Source organism: Phacochoerus africanus, chromosome 10 (assembly GCF_016906955.1).
Source record: "Phacochoerus africanus isolate WHEZ1 chromosome 10, ROS_Pafr_v1, whole genome shotgun sequence".
In the NCBI taxonomy this organism is placed as follows: domain Eukaryota; kingdom Metazoa; phylum Chordata; class Mammalia; order Artiodactyla; family Suidae; genus Phacochoerus; species Phacochoerus africanus.
Genome location: NC_062553.1, coordinates 45523660 through 45538874, shown reverse-complemented (window position 1 = coordinate 45538874; position 15215 = coordinate 45523660). Strand labels below are relative to the sequence as shown.

Genomic DNA, 15215 nt, shown 5'->3' with positions numbered 1-15215 from the left:
GAATCTATCCTACAAAATAATGCTCTTTCTTTGATTTTTTTCTATGCCAGCCAAGACCCACTCCCTAATAGATTGGTAGATAAATGACCGTGAATAAAAAGTTCATTTGACTGACCCAGATAATAAGTATTACAAGCTTTATGTGTCTTTCCCATCCTTCAAATTATTTTTACTTCCACCATCTGAAGTTGAAGATGCTGAACCCCCTAGATTAGGATTTGAGGTCACCAAAAGACTCAATTTTACTATCTCCATCTACTGGCAGGGAGGAACTATACCCAAGCATCTGGACTGGCATAGAAAAGAGGAGAAAGAACATTTAAAAGGTAAGCCAAACATATATTTTTATCTACTCTACATTTTTAAACTTTTCTTATTCACTCTGAACGTCATCTTCTGTGATGAAGGGGTATGCAATGAACACTATTAAAGAAGAGGATTTTTTTTTAAGGTGGAACACCATTCTTACTTGATTCTTCAGCATGAGCAAGTGTAGATCCATCAACATAAGCAAGTGGGAATCTTTCTGTGCTTGTACTTCTAAATTTCTAACCAGTTGTCCCAATGCTTCAGTGCAGTTTTCATATTTCCCATAATCTCCACACGGAGGTGTGCGTACGGAAATGCCTCAGTACTCATTTCTGCATTCTCTTATATGTTAAAGATGATTTCCCATGGCATATTATCTTGACTAATATGGTGTAGAGGGAATAGTATATTTCAAAAAGTGTAATTGATTATTCTGGTGTGTCTTAGACTTTTTCCCATCCTTCCATCCTTCATTTATACATAGTTTCTTTGGCAGAAAGTACTGAATAAAAGCTTTGTATTAATTAATGAATAAAACCCTTTAGTAGATATTTGTATCAGTTTTTTAAATTTTGCTTCCCCATCATAAATCTTTTTGTTTTGGGTTGGCTTTTAACAGGATTACAACATCACAATCAAACTTGGCAATCTGACAACTGATATAAAAATAAATATTTTGACCGTTTGTGTGGTTGTGCAGGAATAGATCTCTGGAAATTTAAGTCACATGCTTTAAATTGTTAGGATAACTGTGCTTAAGATTTCTGTTATGCGTATCTTTCTTTAAAAACCCTGATCTCAACTTGAGCGTAAGAGTAATAGTCACACATCAAGATAATTAGGATTATGATAGTTGCTATAATTAAAGTATAATTGGTACTTTTTCTCCTGTTAGTTTTCTCCTGCTTCCCCTCACTCTCTGGGCATTTTTTTCCATATCTCTGTTCTATTTCTTTGGGCGATGTTCCATTCTGTTGCTTTTGGAAGAGGAATGGATACATCAAAACTTGGTTTCATGGGCAAGTTTTCAAGGAAATGCTCTGTTCAGACAGGTCTCGTCATTTGCTGGGAAGTTGCAAATGCAGCTGGTCCATTTGCTGGCTGGGGGATTATACTCACATAAACAGTGCAAATACCATAAAGAAGAATTCTTAAATCTTTTAGCGGCATCTGACAATGTCCAGTCTGACAGACGTATCCTCGAAGTCTTCCCTGAGATCAGAAGATAGGGAAGTAGGTATTTTCGAGTGTTGTTGAAAGAACTAGTGGTGATGACAAGTTAGAGAATCATCTCTCTTCACAAATGAAACTTTGTAAAGTCCAATTCAGTCCCTGCTTTGAATTTTTATGGAAAATTCAAAATATGCATCTTCCTCAACCTATCCCATCCTCTGTTTTAGCTCCTCTTTTTAGACCACTTGCCACTGGATCTTTAGTTTGATGTTAAAACTATAGCCAGGGAGTTCCTGTTGTGGCTCAGTGAGTTAAGAAATCAGCATAGTGTCTGTAAGGATGCAGGTTCGATCCCTGGCCTTGCTCAGTGGATTAAGGATCTGGTGTTGCCACAAGCTGCAGTGTAGGTTGCAGATGCCACTCGGATCTGGAATTGCTGTAGCTGTAGCATAAGCCTGCAGCTGTAGCTCCTTTTCGAGTCCTAGCCTGGGAACCTCCATGTGCCACAGATGTGGCCATAAAATAAAATGCAAGGAAAAAATATTGTCAGAAAGCTAGCTGTTGCTGAAGAAATCTGCTAATGCTTACATGATTATATTCCATCCTGTTATCAACATCTTCAAGTTGATTTTACTCTTTTATGCTAGACCAACCAATGATAAAGTAACATAACCTGAGATGAAATAGATGGACATGATTAGGTATCTCATGGACATTATTAAAAATGCCTTTGCTTTAGAGTCCCTCATGGCCTAGCATTTAAGGATCCAGTGTTGTCACCGCTGTGGCTCAGGTCCCAGTTGTGGCACGGGTTCATTCCATCCCTGGCCTGGGAACTTCCACATGGTGTGGGCATGGCCAAAAAAAATGTCTTTGCTTTGAGCAATAAAATTTAAGTAATCTATCTTCCCAATAAAATGATGGTTTATTATAAATTGGTGACTTTCACCACTTTGAAAGTTTCACATTTATATTTTAACATCATTTTAAAATTGACAACAGTTGTTGACAGTGGAGGGTGGGGTGAGCAGGGGATGTTTTCCATCAGGGCAGAATGGTGAGATTATTCATGAGTGTGAGTTTGTGTAAATGTATCCTGTGAAGGGGGTCATGTCCAGTGTAATTTCTCTTCATTTATTCCTGCTGTCTTGCTGTGGAATGACTACTGAACCCATGGATCTTGCCACAGATATAACTTGTACATTTCAAATATTGCTTATGGAAATGAAAAAAAAACTTTATCAGTTACTGACAGCATTTAATTAATAACATTGAAAACATACGATGAGGACACGATTTATATAGAAAGGACCAAATGTATTATTTTTCCTATTCGTGGACATCATCCACTAGAATCTCATAGGCTCATCATGTGCAAATTTATATTTTCACCTCTGAACATAAAATACTAACTATAAGGAAGCAGTAAAGTCTCATTTTTTTCAGCATTAATGATTGCTGAATATATTAAGACTGAAATAGACTCCTGTTTTATTGTTTCTGAGGCATCATTTATTTTGCCTAATGTGCAGCTTAGCCTAAGAGGGAATTTTAAACATATTTTAAATATTCACTACAGTCATGAACCAATGGCCTTATTTGCATTTTTTGGAACGAAGAAGTTTGTATTGATTACCTTTTCATTATTATTTTCCTTGATGAATTTTAAACATCTTCCCATCAAACGGTCACTCCTGTATCTAGACAGTAGATACAGAGAAGTAGGTTGCTGCTTTCCACATTTGAAATTGATGAAACTTGCAAATTATACATCCAGTGCAGAAAGAATATTCACTGATGTTGAGTCTCCAAACAGTTGAGATTCTTTATTGAACATATTTTTTCTTAAATAAGCATATTTGTCTGTTTAGAGGTTAAATCATATGAATTCTTGCTTCATCATGTGAGCTAGTTTTTATCGTAATATTTCATGTGAATGAATTCTGCTGCTTAAAATATTTCAGATCTCTACAATTTAATATAAACCTTCAACACTGCATAATATTTGTAGTTCAACAAGAGAGTTGATTAAATACTGAAAAAATGAAATCAGTAGTGAATCTTTAAAGTGAACATTTCTTTTGTAAAGTGAAATACTCATTTATCTCTGTTCTGCATTGTGGTTTTTGGCCTCCGTGTGGTGTGTAAAGTCATGCACAACATAATGCAGAATAAAAAATAATTGCATTGCCTAAACATGTTTCACTGTAGTGGTGTGTCTAATGTGTGGATATACAATTATAGTCATTACTAATTAGTGTACAGTAAAGGCTTCAAGAAGATTCTGTGTTTATATACATTTGGCTGTTTATCCTAAAGCATAGTAGGTAAGAAGATTGTTGCCGGTTTGTCTTCCATAATTGAGCTTTCATTAAAAAATGCTATACCCTATGTATAAAGCCAAAAAGGGCTATATTTTCTATTACCTGAAGGCTAAAATACCATGCTGTTAAATCATTACCATTTCCCTATTTCATGCCTCAATACCAGAAGAATTTTATAGATCTTCCTTGCTGTGTCCTTTCTAATGCCAGCACAGATATTTTTGAGCATGAAAAAGGAATAGTATGATAATCACACTGTGATAACGAGCCTGAACCATGGCCACTCCGGGCAGACCCAAACATGTTCACTAGATAATGATTTTGGTTGCGTTTATAAAAATCTTGCCTCGAATTGGCTTAAAACATAAAAGTGATTTATTTAGTCACGTACCTGAGAAGCCCAGAGATGGGCTGAATTTATCGTTTTAAGCTGGGTTCTGGCACCACTTTGCTGTACTGCTGTGTGTCTGGCTACTTCTGTGAACTGACTTCTCCATCAGACTAGATTCTGATGTGACAGTTTATTGGCTATGGCAATTCTGGATCTTAACTTCTGCACGCAACATGGGATAATCCCCAACTGTTGAAGGGGAAAAAAAAAAAAAGCAGCCATTGGATTCACTCTGACTGGCTCATTAGAGCCCTTCATGCAGTAAGGGAAATGGACTTAATTTTCCAGGCATACTTCTGGATGTGTTGGGCAGGGGGTGGTGTGTGTGTGTGTGGAATGTTAATCCAGAGCTGCTTCACAGGGGTGGAGGTGGGGCGGGAGGCTAGGGAGATGCTCCCAGTGTAAACTTGCCCTCATTGCAGGTGGGGGTTTGCTATGAACGCCCAGAACATGGGCCCTCCTTTCTCACCATCCCTCATAGTTAGGAGGCCAACAGCTGAATTATTTTACTTCTTCTTAGACACAAAATAATTCAAACCTTTTTAAAAACATAGTGTCAGGTCAAAGAAATGGCCTAATTTCTGCTACATTATTCTTTTTCCTCCTTCAATCAACCTGTAGAAGGGAATCAGAAATTTGTAATCACTGCCAAGAAATGACTGTTTCTTGCTTAATTGGTTTGATCTTTGTGAAGTTGGATTCCTTATACGTATTGACCAATTCTACCTTGACTTCCATAGCAATCTCTTATTCACTAACATCAAGAAAAACTTGATAGCTGATTATAAATTCTTTTTCTCATTGTATTTGAATTAGACAGAATATTGATGGACAAAGTTTCTCCTTCATGTACATACTGATTTGTAATTATCAAGGTAGTTAATTTACAAGTATCATTTCATTTGAACTTTAAAACAGCCTCTGATTATCTCTAATTTATAAGAAATAAACCCTGATATCAACTGTCTTGCCTAAAATGACTGATTCATATTTCAGAGTTAAGATAAACAAGGACAATATTTGTGGCATTTTTCAGTGTGGTGAAATTATAGAACATATTTTATATAAAAAGAAGTTGACATGTTAAGAAAGTGGTGAATCTCAGTAATGAGTAATCCAATACCTGTCACCTTCAGCTGATATATACATGTAGGTAATAATAGATGAACTTTGAGTAAAATAACAATATGAATTAAGGGACTTTAATTGGGGAAGGATATACATTGTAAAAACTGATTCATAAATATACGTGTGTGTGTATATATATATATATATATGTCTTTGGATGCTTAGGAATGAAGGATGAATTATTGAAATAATATGTGAAAATATTTTTTTGCCATATTCTGGAAATCAAGTTTCCTTACACTAACAATATGTAGTAGGTAATGCCGTATGCCAGGCACAAAGCTATTTACTAGTTACGGACTTCAAAAATAGTTTTGGCCTGGAAGGTTTTCTGCCTCACTAGAAGTTCATAGTGTGGTAGGGAAGAAAGAAAGTTTAGTCCACACATGATGATGGAAATATGCAGTACTACATAGAGAACAGACTTGTGCTTGCCAAGGGGGAGGGGAGAACAGAACTGGGAGTTTGAGGTTAGCAGATGCAAACTATTCTATATAGAATGCATAAACAACAAGGTCCTACTGCATAGCACAGGGAATTATATTCAACATCTTGTGATAAATCACAATGGAGAAGAATATGAAGAAGAATGCATATGTGTATAACTAATCAATTTTCTGTACAGCAGAAACTGACATAATATTGCAAATCATCAATTCTTGAAAGAAAGAAATTTTAAAAATATTCAGTTCTAAAGGAATGTACAAAGGAAATCAAGGATTACATTCCAAAAATGGTAACATCCAAAGTGGGTTTTGATAGTTCAATATATAGGTTACTAGTATACCTAGTCTAGAAATGATACTAGAGTCCTAGAGGTTGTCACATTAAGAGGACAGGGCTTTATTTTGTTCCTAATGTCATAAGCCTATTAAGTTTCATACAGTGCATGAAACATAATAGGTTCTCAGTATATGATTTTTGACTCTTGATTCTTTTGAGGAATAAAATGATTGTCTCCTGGAATAAATTCAAGAATCTCAGTGGGTGTATTTTTCAATAATTTTATTTGTTTTTATGGCTTACTTTAATAGAACAATCTCTTTTGTTTTTTCTTAGTGAACATTTTTCCTTCTAATTTATAAACAGTTTGAGGTAGACAACCCTAACTTTTTGTATTGTCTTTATTTTATTTTGCTACTGATTTAAATGTATGGGAAATGATAGATTGAGCCAACAATAAACCATAAAAATAGAGTCTGAGTTTTCTCTAGCATGTTATTGTACTTTTGTATTAAAAGTCTGAATTTAGCTGTTCCCGTTGTGGCTCAACAGGGATTCCACATTGCTGCAAACTGTGGTGTAGGTTACAGATCCTGTGTTACCATGGCTGTGGCATAAGCCTGCAGCTGAAGCTCTCATTCAACTCTTAGCCCAGGAACTTCCATTTGCCACAGGTGTGGCAGTAAAAAGAAAAAGAAAAAAAAAGTCTGAATTTAAAATATTAAGCACAAAACTGGTGAACTTCTATATAGTTTGGAATTTATGGGGAGATTTGTTTGCAAAGCAGAGTTCAAGTATACCTTCTCTCTACAGAATCAAATATTATTAGGCACAGTTACTCTGGATTTTCTGGGCAAAAAGGTACCAATTTATGGAGCCAGTGAAACTAGTCATATATACATGTGAATATATGTATGTGTGTGCATGTGTGTGTGTGTGTGTGTGTGTGTGTGTGTGTGTTTTAACCACATTTCTGTTAAAAGCGAGATTTGAGACTGAAAATGGAAATAGCCATGTAAAAAACTAGCAAGATTAAGGTGAAGGTTTACCACAGGCCAAAAAAAAAAAAAAACAACTAAAATGATACTAAGCAGAGCAAAGCACAGATAAAAGCAGTAAATAATGTATATGTGTCAAGGGAGGACTTGGAAATCCATGCAAATGACTATTGCAGAAATATCTTTTCTAACACAGTTTGCAGATAAAGTTCATGTGGAAGAAAAATCTCTTAAGACAGCTGTGAAATCTACCCATTTATGGGTGACACATACTTATGGCCTTGGCTGTGCGAAGAACAGAATTCTTCAGAACTCTAAAACTAAACCAAGATTGTCTTTTTACCTTATTCTTAATTCTGCAGGTCTTTTCTGCTATTGTCGACTTAAAACATTAGCATGGAGAAGAACATGGATGATTTTTCTTTCTTTTTGAGTTATATCTTGTCCAGAAATTTCTTTTTTCATGTTATCTTTTTAAACAATATGGTTTTTCCAAGTATTAAAATATTTATTACTTTCTATGATTCTCTTATTCCTACCCTCTTTCATTTATAATAAATATATCTTTAAAGGGACTAACAGTATGAAATGCATGGCAAATATTATGAAGTTGCCTTGATTTTCATGTGAACTTACTGAATACATACCAAAGTGCAACGACTCTTTCTAACTGAATTGTATGAATACATATATAGTCAACAATTTTATAATATTTAATTATTAATCTCTTTTCCTTTTCTATTTTTCATATCAGCTTTTAATACTCTGACTGAGTTCCCGTCATGGCTCAGTGGTTAACAAAACTGACTAGCATCCATGGGGATGGGGGTTCGATCCCTGGCTTCGTTCAGTGGGTTAAGGATCCGGCATTGCCATGAGCTGTGGTGTAGGTCACAGGTATGGCTCAGATCTGTTGTTGCTGTGGCTTTGGTGTAGGCTGGCGGCTACAGCTCCAATTGCACCCCTAGCCTGGGAACCTCCATATGCTTCGGATGGGGCCCTACAAGACCAAAAAGAAAAAAAAAAAAAAAAAGAGTTTTTTGGTAGTTCCCATCGTGGCGCAGTGGTTAACGAATCCGACTAGGAACCATGAGGTTGAGGGTTCGGTCCCTGCCCTTGCTCAGTGGGTTAACGATCCGGCGTTGCCGTGAGCTGTGGTGTAGGTTGCAGACGCGGCTCACATCCCGCGTTGCTGTGGCTCTGGCGTAGGCCGGCGGCTACAGCCTCGATTTGACCCCTAGCCGGGGAACCTCCATATGTCGCAGGAGCGGCCCAAGAAATGGCAAACACACACACACACACACACACACACACACACACACACAATACTCTGACCTTGAAAGATGTTGGACAGGATAATATGTAATGATGTATCATTTTTAAAATTTCATGTTCATATGTTTTCATTTTTCATGCTAACCTTATTACCTAGATGAAAAAGATTTAATTTTGTTTAGGATACATTGCAAAGAGCATGTTGTTAAGTACTTTAATGATTTGGCTACAAACATTTGTTTTATTTCGTTGGTATTTATTTGAATATACCATCTTTTGGACATAGGGAAAGCAAATATTCAATAAAGTAGTCACAAAATATGTACTTGTCTCTACCCTAAAATCCTAGTAAAGTTATATGTTTGGAAAGATGATTTTTTTAAACAACTGTAATAAATGAAGAGTCTTAATTTGGTAGGTTCTAATGTTTGTTGCTTCTTCATTTTTTTGATTATAGGCCTAGTGGTTTGAAATTTACATGAAACTTTGACAGTCATGTGCAAATCCTAGGTATTTGGTGGCAAACCTCACTGCATTCTGAGATGATTTTGGGGAGCAGCAATTTAACTTAAAAGGAAATTTATAATTCTTTTACTATAAATAAGGCTTCAATTTTCAGTCTTTAAATTATGTTGAATTATAATTGAATGGAATTGTGAAGGGAAAAAAGATGTAAATATAATTTAGGTATTTACATTCTAGCCATGAGCTCTTTTGAGTCCATATACAAAAATAGAATTCAGATCTTTTCGTAGCCATGTACTTTTTTAGATTGCACATGAAAGCAGAGAAACACTGCTATATTTGTAAAGAGTGCCTTGGATGATGTAAGGCACTCTCTCTCCCTCTCTCTCTCTCTTTTTTTTTTTTTTTTTTGAGACAGAGTGGGGCAAATAATAAATTTTAATAAATCTGATTGGAAAAATTTAATGCATTAAAAAAATAATAGTTGCCAAAAGGAGAAGGACTTGATATAAACTACTGTTCTGAAACACCTCTGAAATAGGTAGATTATTGTATTAACATTTAGAGAATGGGGAAATATCTCATTTTTTTAAAAAATCTTTGAAAACAAACATTAATGTTAATAGTAGATTAACATCATTTTCTTAAAACATTTGTCAGTATAGAGGAGAATTCCAATTTTTTTTTTTTTGCTTTTTAGGGCCACACCGCTGGCATATGGAAGTTCCCAGGCTAGGGGTAGAATCAGAGCTACAGCTGCCAGTCTACACCACAGCCACAGCAATGTGGAATCTGAGCCGTGTCTGCAACCTATACCATCTGGCAACGCCAGATCCCAGACCCACTGAGCTAGGCCAGGGGTTGAATGCCCATACTCATGGATATTAGTCAGATTTGTTTCCACTGCGCTACAATGGGAACTCCCAGTATAGAAGAGAATGCTATAAAGTTAGAATGATCTAACTTTACATCATTCTGTGTCCATAGAAGGTGTACAGGTGGTAAATTGTGTGCATAGGAGAGGTATCAATTATTTAATATATGTTAATTAGCCAATAGCCATATTAAACATTAGCATCTAATAAGAAGAAACGTGTTTTTGTGTAGGGTATAATTATGATTATAAAAATAATTAAATTATTTAACTTAAAAAATCCCATGGCACTTAAAGCACTTACTAATATGACGATATACCCCCCTAATATGCATGGAAAATATTCAGTGGAAATTCTGTTTGTCTTTATCTCATCTTCCTAATCATGTTATACAACATAAAATCATACTAACCAGACTCATTGTTGAAACAGCCACATGTAAGAGAACAAAAAATTGCTTTAAAAATCCTAATTGTTCAAATTATTTTGGGGTGTTTTAACAATAAAATAGGTATTCTTTAACCCTAATTATATTCTCACTAATATATGATGCTTGACATTGTCTTTTGAATTCAAGAAGCTTCTTAGAGCAAAGTATTCTTACATTGTGTATGTATTTGGAGGAAAAATGATACTAAGTGCAAAGTTGCTACACTTAACGGTAATTACTGTTCAAGAATGGGGGACAAAAGAAATCCTCGCATTCCAAATAGCTTTGTGCACAATAGCAGATGTGTTCCTCAGCTAATGTTATGTAAGAAATCACCATAAATCAGCAGTTTAAAACACCCTCTGTTTGCTCTCAGCATTGGAGCTCAGAAGTCCAGACAGGGGATCACTGAGCTTTTTTGCTGACTTTTCCCAAGACTAAAATCAAGATATGGACCAGTTTTGATTCCTTTCTGGAGGCCATGGAAGAGTCTGCCTCTTATTCATTGAGGTCTCTAGAGGCTCAGGATGGAGTCCCCCTCACTTCTTGCTAGGGCTCCTCCCCCCCCATCATGGTCACCTGACCACCTCCCTTTTCAAGGCCAGGGACACAAAATTCCCTCCTGCTGAGTCTCCCTCATGCCTTGAATTTCTGAGTCTAGGAACAGCAGTTTCTGTGGAGGATAGGCCCCTCCTATAATCTATTTTTAGATTAACTCAAAGCTAAGGAACCTAATTCTGGAAGTAATACCCCATCCTTTTCACAGCTTCCACTCATTCAAGGCAGGGACTCATACAAGCCCAAGGGACACTGGTGTCACCTGAGAGTGCCTTCCAGATCAGGAAGTGAGGTCATTGGTGTGAAGTCATCAAATAGAGTTCAAAGTTGAGTAGGGAAATGGGGCGTGAGGGAACTGGTTGGTTAAAAAGGAATTAGGATTAATTCACACAACTACGTATAAAATAAACAATAACAGAACTACTGTATAGCACAAGGAACTCTACTCAGTATCTTGAAATAACCTATAATAAAAGAGAATCTGAAAAAGAATATATATATATTTTTACTGAATCACTTCATTGTATACCTGCAACTAACACGAACTTGTGAATCAACTATAATTCAAATAAAAGAAGGGGGTGGGAATTAGCATATGCAAGTGAAAGAACTGAAGAAGAAAAGGCAGAAAACTATAATGGAAAGAAAAAAGAGAGAAAAAAATGTAGTTTAGCATAAAATGTCATATGATTTCATAGACCTTAGACAACTCTGCACAGTTTGATGGGCCATTTCTATAAGGAATAGGGTGAGAAGCTTGTTGTATTTCCACAAGTAGCTCTGCATAGACTGGATGCTGGGAGAAGGGCAAATAAAGGAAAGAATGCTTATAAAGTGATAATATTCTTCTCTCTGTATAATACTACAAGTACAGTGTTTAGTCTTGAGAAATGTATCTCTAAATCGTGAAAACCAATGAGGTATTGGTAGTTTAAAATCATGAACCTGATATTAAGAGTATGTAGAAGTTAAACACTTTTTTTGTGACAGGTATTGTGCCACACATGTTACTTCATGTGTTCATGGTACAGTTTAGGACTTTTAAATTGTTTTAGAAATTGAATAAACAGTTGTTTAATAATTTTTTTTTTAAATGGGGATTTAGCATACTTCGGTGGATTGGATTTTCATGGCCTGAAAGAATGTGATCTTACTTAGATTTTCTTTGTGTTGTAGATAAACAGCTGTTCATTTCCCAAGTATCAACTATGTGTTTCCTCTTTTTATCAACTCCCAAGTGGGCTGATATAAGAACACTTTTGTCTCTACACTATTATGTATAAAAGAGATAAACAACAAGGACCTACTATACTGTATAGCATAGGGAGCTATATTCAATATCTTGTGATAACCTCTAGTGGGAAAGAATCTGAAATCAATACATGCAAAAACACAGCTGAATCACTTTGCCGTACACCTGAAACATTGTCATCTTGTTTTTCAATTTTATAAACAAAAACTCTTCTGTCTAAGCAATACCAGTTTACCCTTCCCCTCTTCCCTCCCCACAACAATATAATCATATTATTCACAACATATTTCAGCATTTCCCAATGTAAAAGATTTCGCCCCTTAGAAATTTAAAATTTAAGTTAGTCTTTTAAAGTCACTGAATGTCCTGCAACATTTCTTATAATTTCATATCTTCATAGATTGCTGATAATTCTCTTGCAACAAGAAATTGACACCATTATTTGACCTCACTTTTTTTAAGGTCATTTAAGAGTTGGGGTCATTTAGTAATGACAGTTCATGTGAAACTTTGGACGTGTATTATGTACCTTTTTTCAGAAGTTATTTTGAAACCAATCATTTTTGAACTGTGTGTGCTAAATGTGTGTCTATGCCTATGTTTTTGATTTCAGGAGTACAAGATCCCCAGCATGAGAGAATTATTACTGTGTCTACTAATGGAAGTATTCACAGCCCGAGGTTTCCTCATACTTATCCAAGAAATATGGTCTTGGTATGGAAATTAGTAGCAGTGGAGGAAAACGTATGGATACAGCTCACATTTGATGAGAGATTTGGGCTGGAAGATCCAGAAGATGACATATGCAAGTAAGTTATCATACTTGAAATTCCAATAGAGCAACAACTGTTACAATCTTTCAAGTTGCTTTCTTTTGATGATGTGCTTTTAAAATAGCATCTTTTGTTCTCTTATGTTTTTCTGATAATCCAAGAAATGTATAACCTTATTTAAGCTATGTTTCTATTTCTGAGAATAATTTGGAGTCATTTATGGTTTAAAAAAATACATGTAGAGTCAAACAATTTATAAAATAAGGAATAGAGAATAAAATGTTAAGCGAAGAAATGTAGTTGTATCAGAGTTACTGTTAGTGTAAAAAAATTTTATAGTTGAGCTTCCTCATAGCCAAATCAATAAAATAAATAGTAAGCTATTAAAAGAAAAATCAGTATCCATGGATATGTATTACCATAGTATTCAGTATCCATAGGGACATATATAGATACATTTACACACACAGAACTAAGAAGTTTGAATATTTTATCCCAAGGAAGAAATACAGTTTGAAAGCAGAATTTGAAATTTAGATTAACATTAAAGCTGACCAGGTAGAAATTTATCATAATTCTTTTAGAAGCTTTCATGAGCCAAAGACAGCTGGAGTATTTCATCCACGCAAAAGACCACCTACCGTATGTCATACAAATATTACTCTTTAAATCCTATGTGAATACACTTGTCAAGGTTGGGTGGTCTTATGGAAGATTTTTCACTTCAGTGGCATTTGTATATCATGAAAATATTTTACTTGAGTTTCTTTGTGGGGTTCTTTATTTTCTCTTTGATATACAAGTTAAAAGAGAATTTTTGCTTTATGGTATATTACAGATAAATATTGCAATCCAGATGAAATAAACTTTATACTTGCTGTCATCACAATTTGTATCTTTAACATTTATATATAGTTACTTTTTTTTCAATTTCTCCTTTCTGTAACTATGCATTTTAGGTTATTTTCTTTACATCTATAATCTTAGACTTTGAAAATTAGAAATTATCCCAGCTATTTTTAGAGATGGTATTGTTCACCCTTAATTTTATGGATAAGGAAACAGGCCAGAGAAATAAAGTAGATGCCATAGTTCTCATTCATATCTTATAACTCAACACATGCTAAAAGCCATTTTCCTAACACTTGCGTAAAAGGTTTTTCACCATCCTGTACTGTACTCCTTGCCTTCTTTTCACATGGAGGATTACATAATGTGGTAAATATTGCAAAGGGTTTAAGATTTTGCTTTTTTTGCAACGTAGCACGTTAGCCTCCCACAGTTTCATAGATGCTGAGTGCAGACAACAGGCTCCCAAGTCAGAGACAAAAGACTCATGACAGCAATGGCTATAGCCAGAGTTCCCCTCCTACCAGGGAGGTCCACTTGACACCTGCATTCCTGATGGGTTCTGTGACTAGAGAGGCAGCATTATAGGTGTATGTGTGTAAATCTGTGATGCATATTAGTAGTTAGATCATAAAACAGAAATCATCATGCAAAATGTCTCACCTAGTTTGTGAGACAGCTTCACTCAGTATGAGACTCAATTAAGAAAAACAACTTTTCTAATACTTTTGAAACCTCTGCCCTTTGTGCATTCTTTATTATACCTTCTTATTATTCCTGCAACTATAATCATTGTCCTAAGCTTTTGTAAGTCAATCTCCTGATTTTATCTATAATTTTACCAAAAATACATATCTATCCTATGAAAAGGAAATTACTTTCAGCAATATAGATGGACCTAGAAATTACCATACTAAGCAAAGTAAACCTTACAGAGACAAATATAATATGATATTTCTTATAGGTGGAATCTAAGAATATGAAAGGAATGAACTTCTTTACAAAACAGAAACAGACTCACAGACATAGAAAACTTATTTTTTTAATTTATTTTTTATTGTTATTTCCCCCAACACGCCTTTTTTTTTTCCACTGTATAGCATGGGGACCCAGTTATACATACATGTATACATAATTTTTTCTCCCATTGTCGTGCTGCGTTGTATCTAGACATAGTTCTCAGTGTTACACAGCAGGATCTTGTTGTAAATCCATTCCATGAGCAGTAGTTTACATCCGTTGACCCCAAGCTTCCAGTCCCTCCCAGTCCCTCCCCCTCCCCCCAGGCAACCACAAGTCTATTCTCCAAGTCCATGATTTTCTTTTCTGTGGCAAGGTTCATTTATGCTGTGTATTAGATACCAGATATGAGTGATATCATACGGTATTTGTCTTTCTCTTTCTGACTTATTTCACTCAGTATGTGAGTCTCTAGTTCCATCCATGTTGCTGTAAATGGCATTATGTCATCCTTTTTTATGGCTGAGTAGTATTCCATTGTGTGTGTATACCACATCTTCCTAATCCAATGTCTATCAATGGACATTCGGGTTGTTTCCATGTCTTGGCTATTGTGAATAGAGCTGCAATGAACATGCAGGTGCATGTGTCTTTTTTAAGGAAAATTTTGTCCGGATATATGCCCAAGAGTGGGATTGCGGGGTCATATGGTAGTTCTACGTATAGTTCTCT

At 35.4% G+C, this 15215-nt stretch overlaps 1 protein-coding gene across 2 annotated transcripts in view; it reads left to right on the top strand.

Annotated features, from left to right (window-relative positions):
- Window positions 1–15215, top strand: part of PDGFC (platelet derived growth factor C) — a 254189-nt gene that overhangs the window by 139732 nt on the left and 99242 nt on the right. Inside the window, exons 2-3 of one of the 2 annotated variants that reach the window (XM_047798326.1) lie at window positions 266–326; window positions 12515–12710. In XM_047798326.1, the coding sequence (XP_047654282.1) occupies window positions 266–326; window positions 12515–12710 (257 nt within the window). The remainder of the gene's footprint in view (window positions 1–265; window positions 327–12514; window positions 12711–15215) is intronic. The other variant, XM_047798325.1, reaches the window with a different exon arrangement.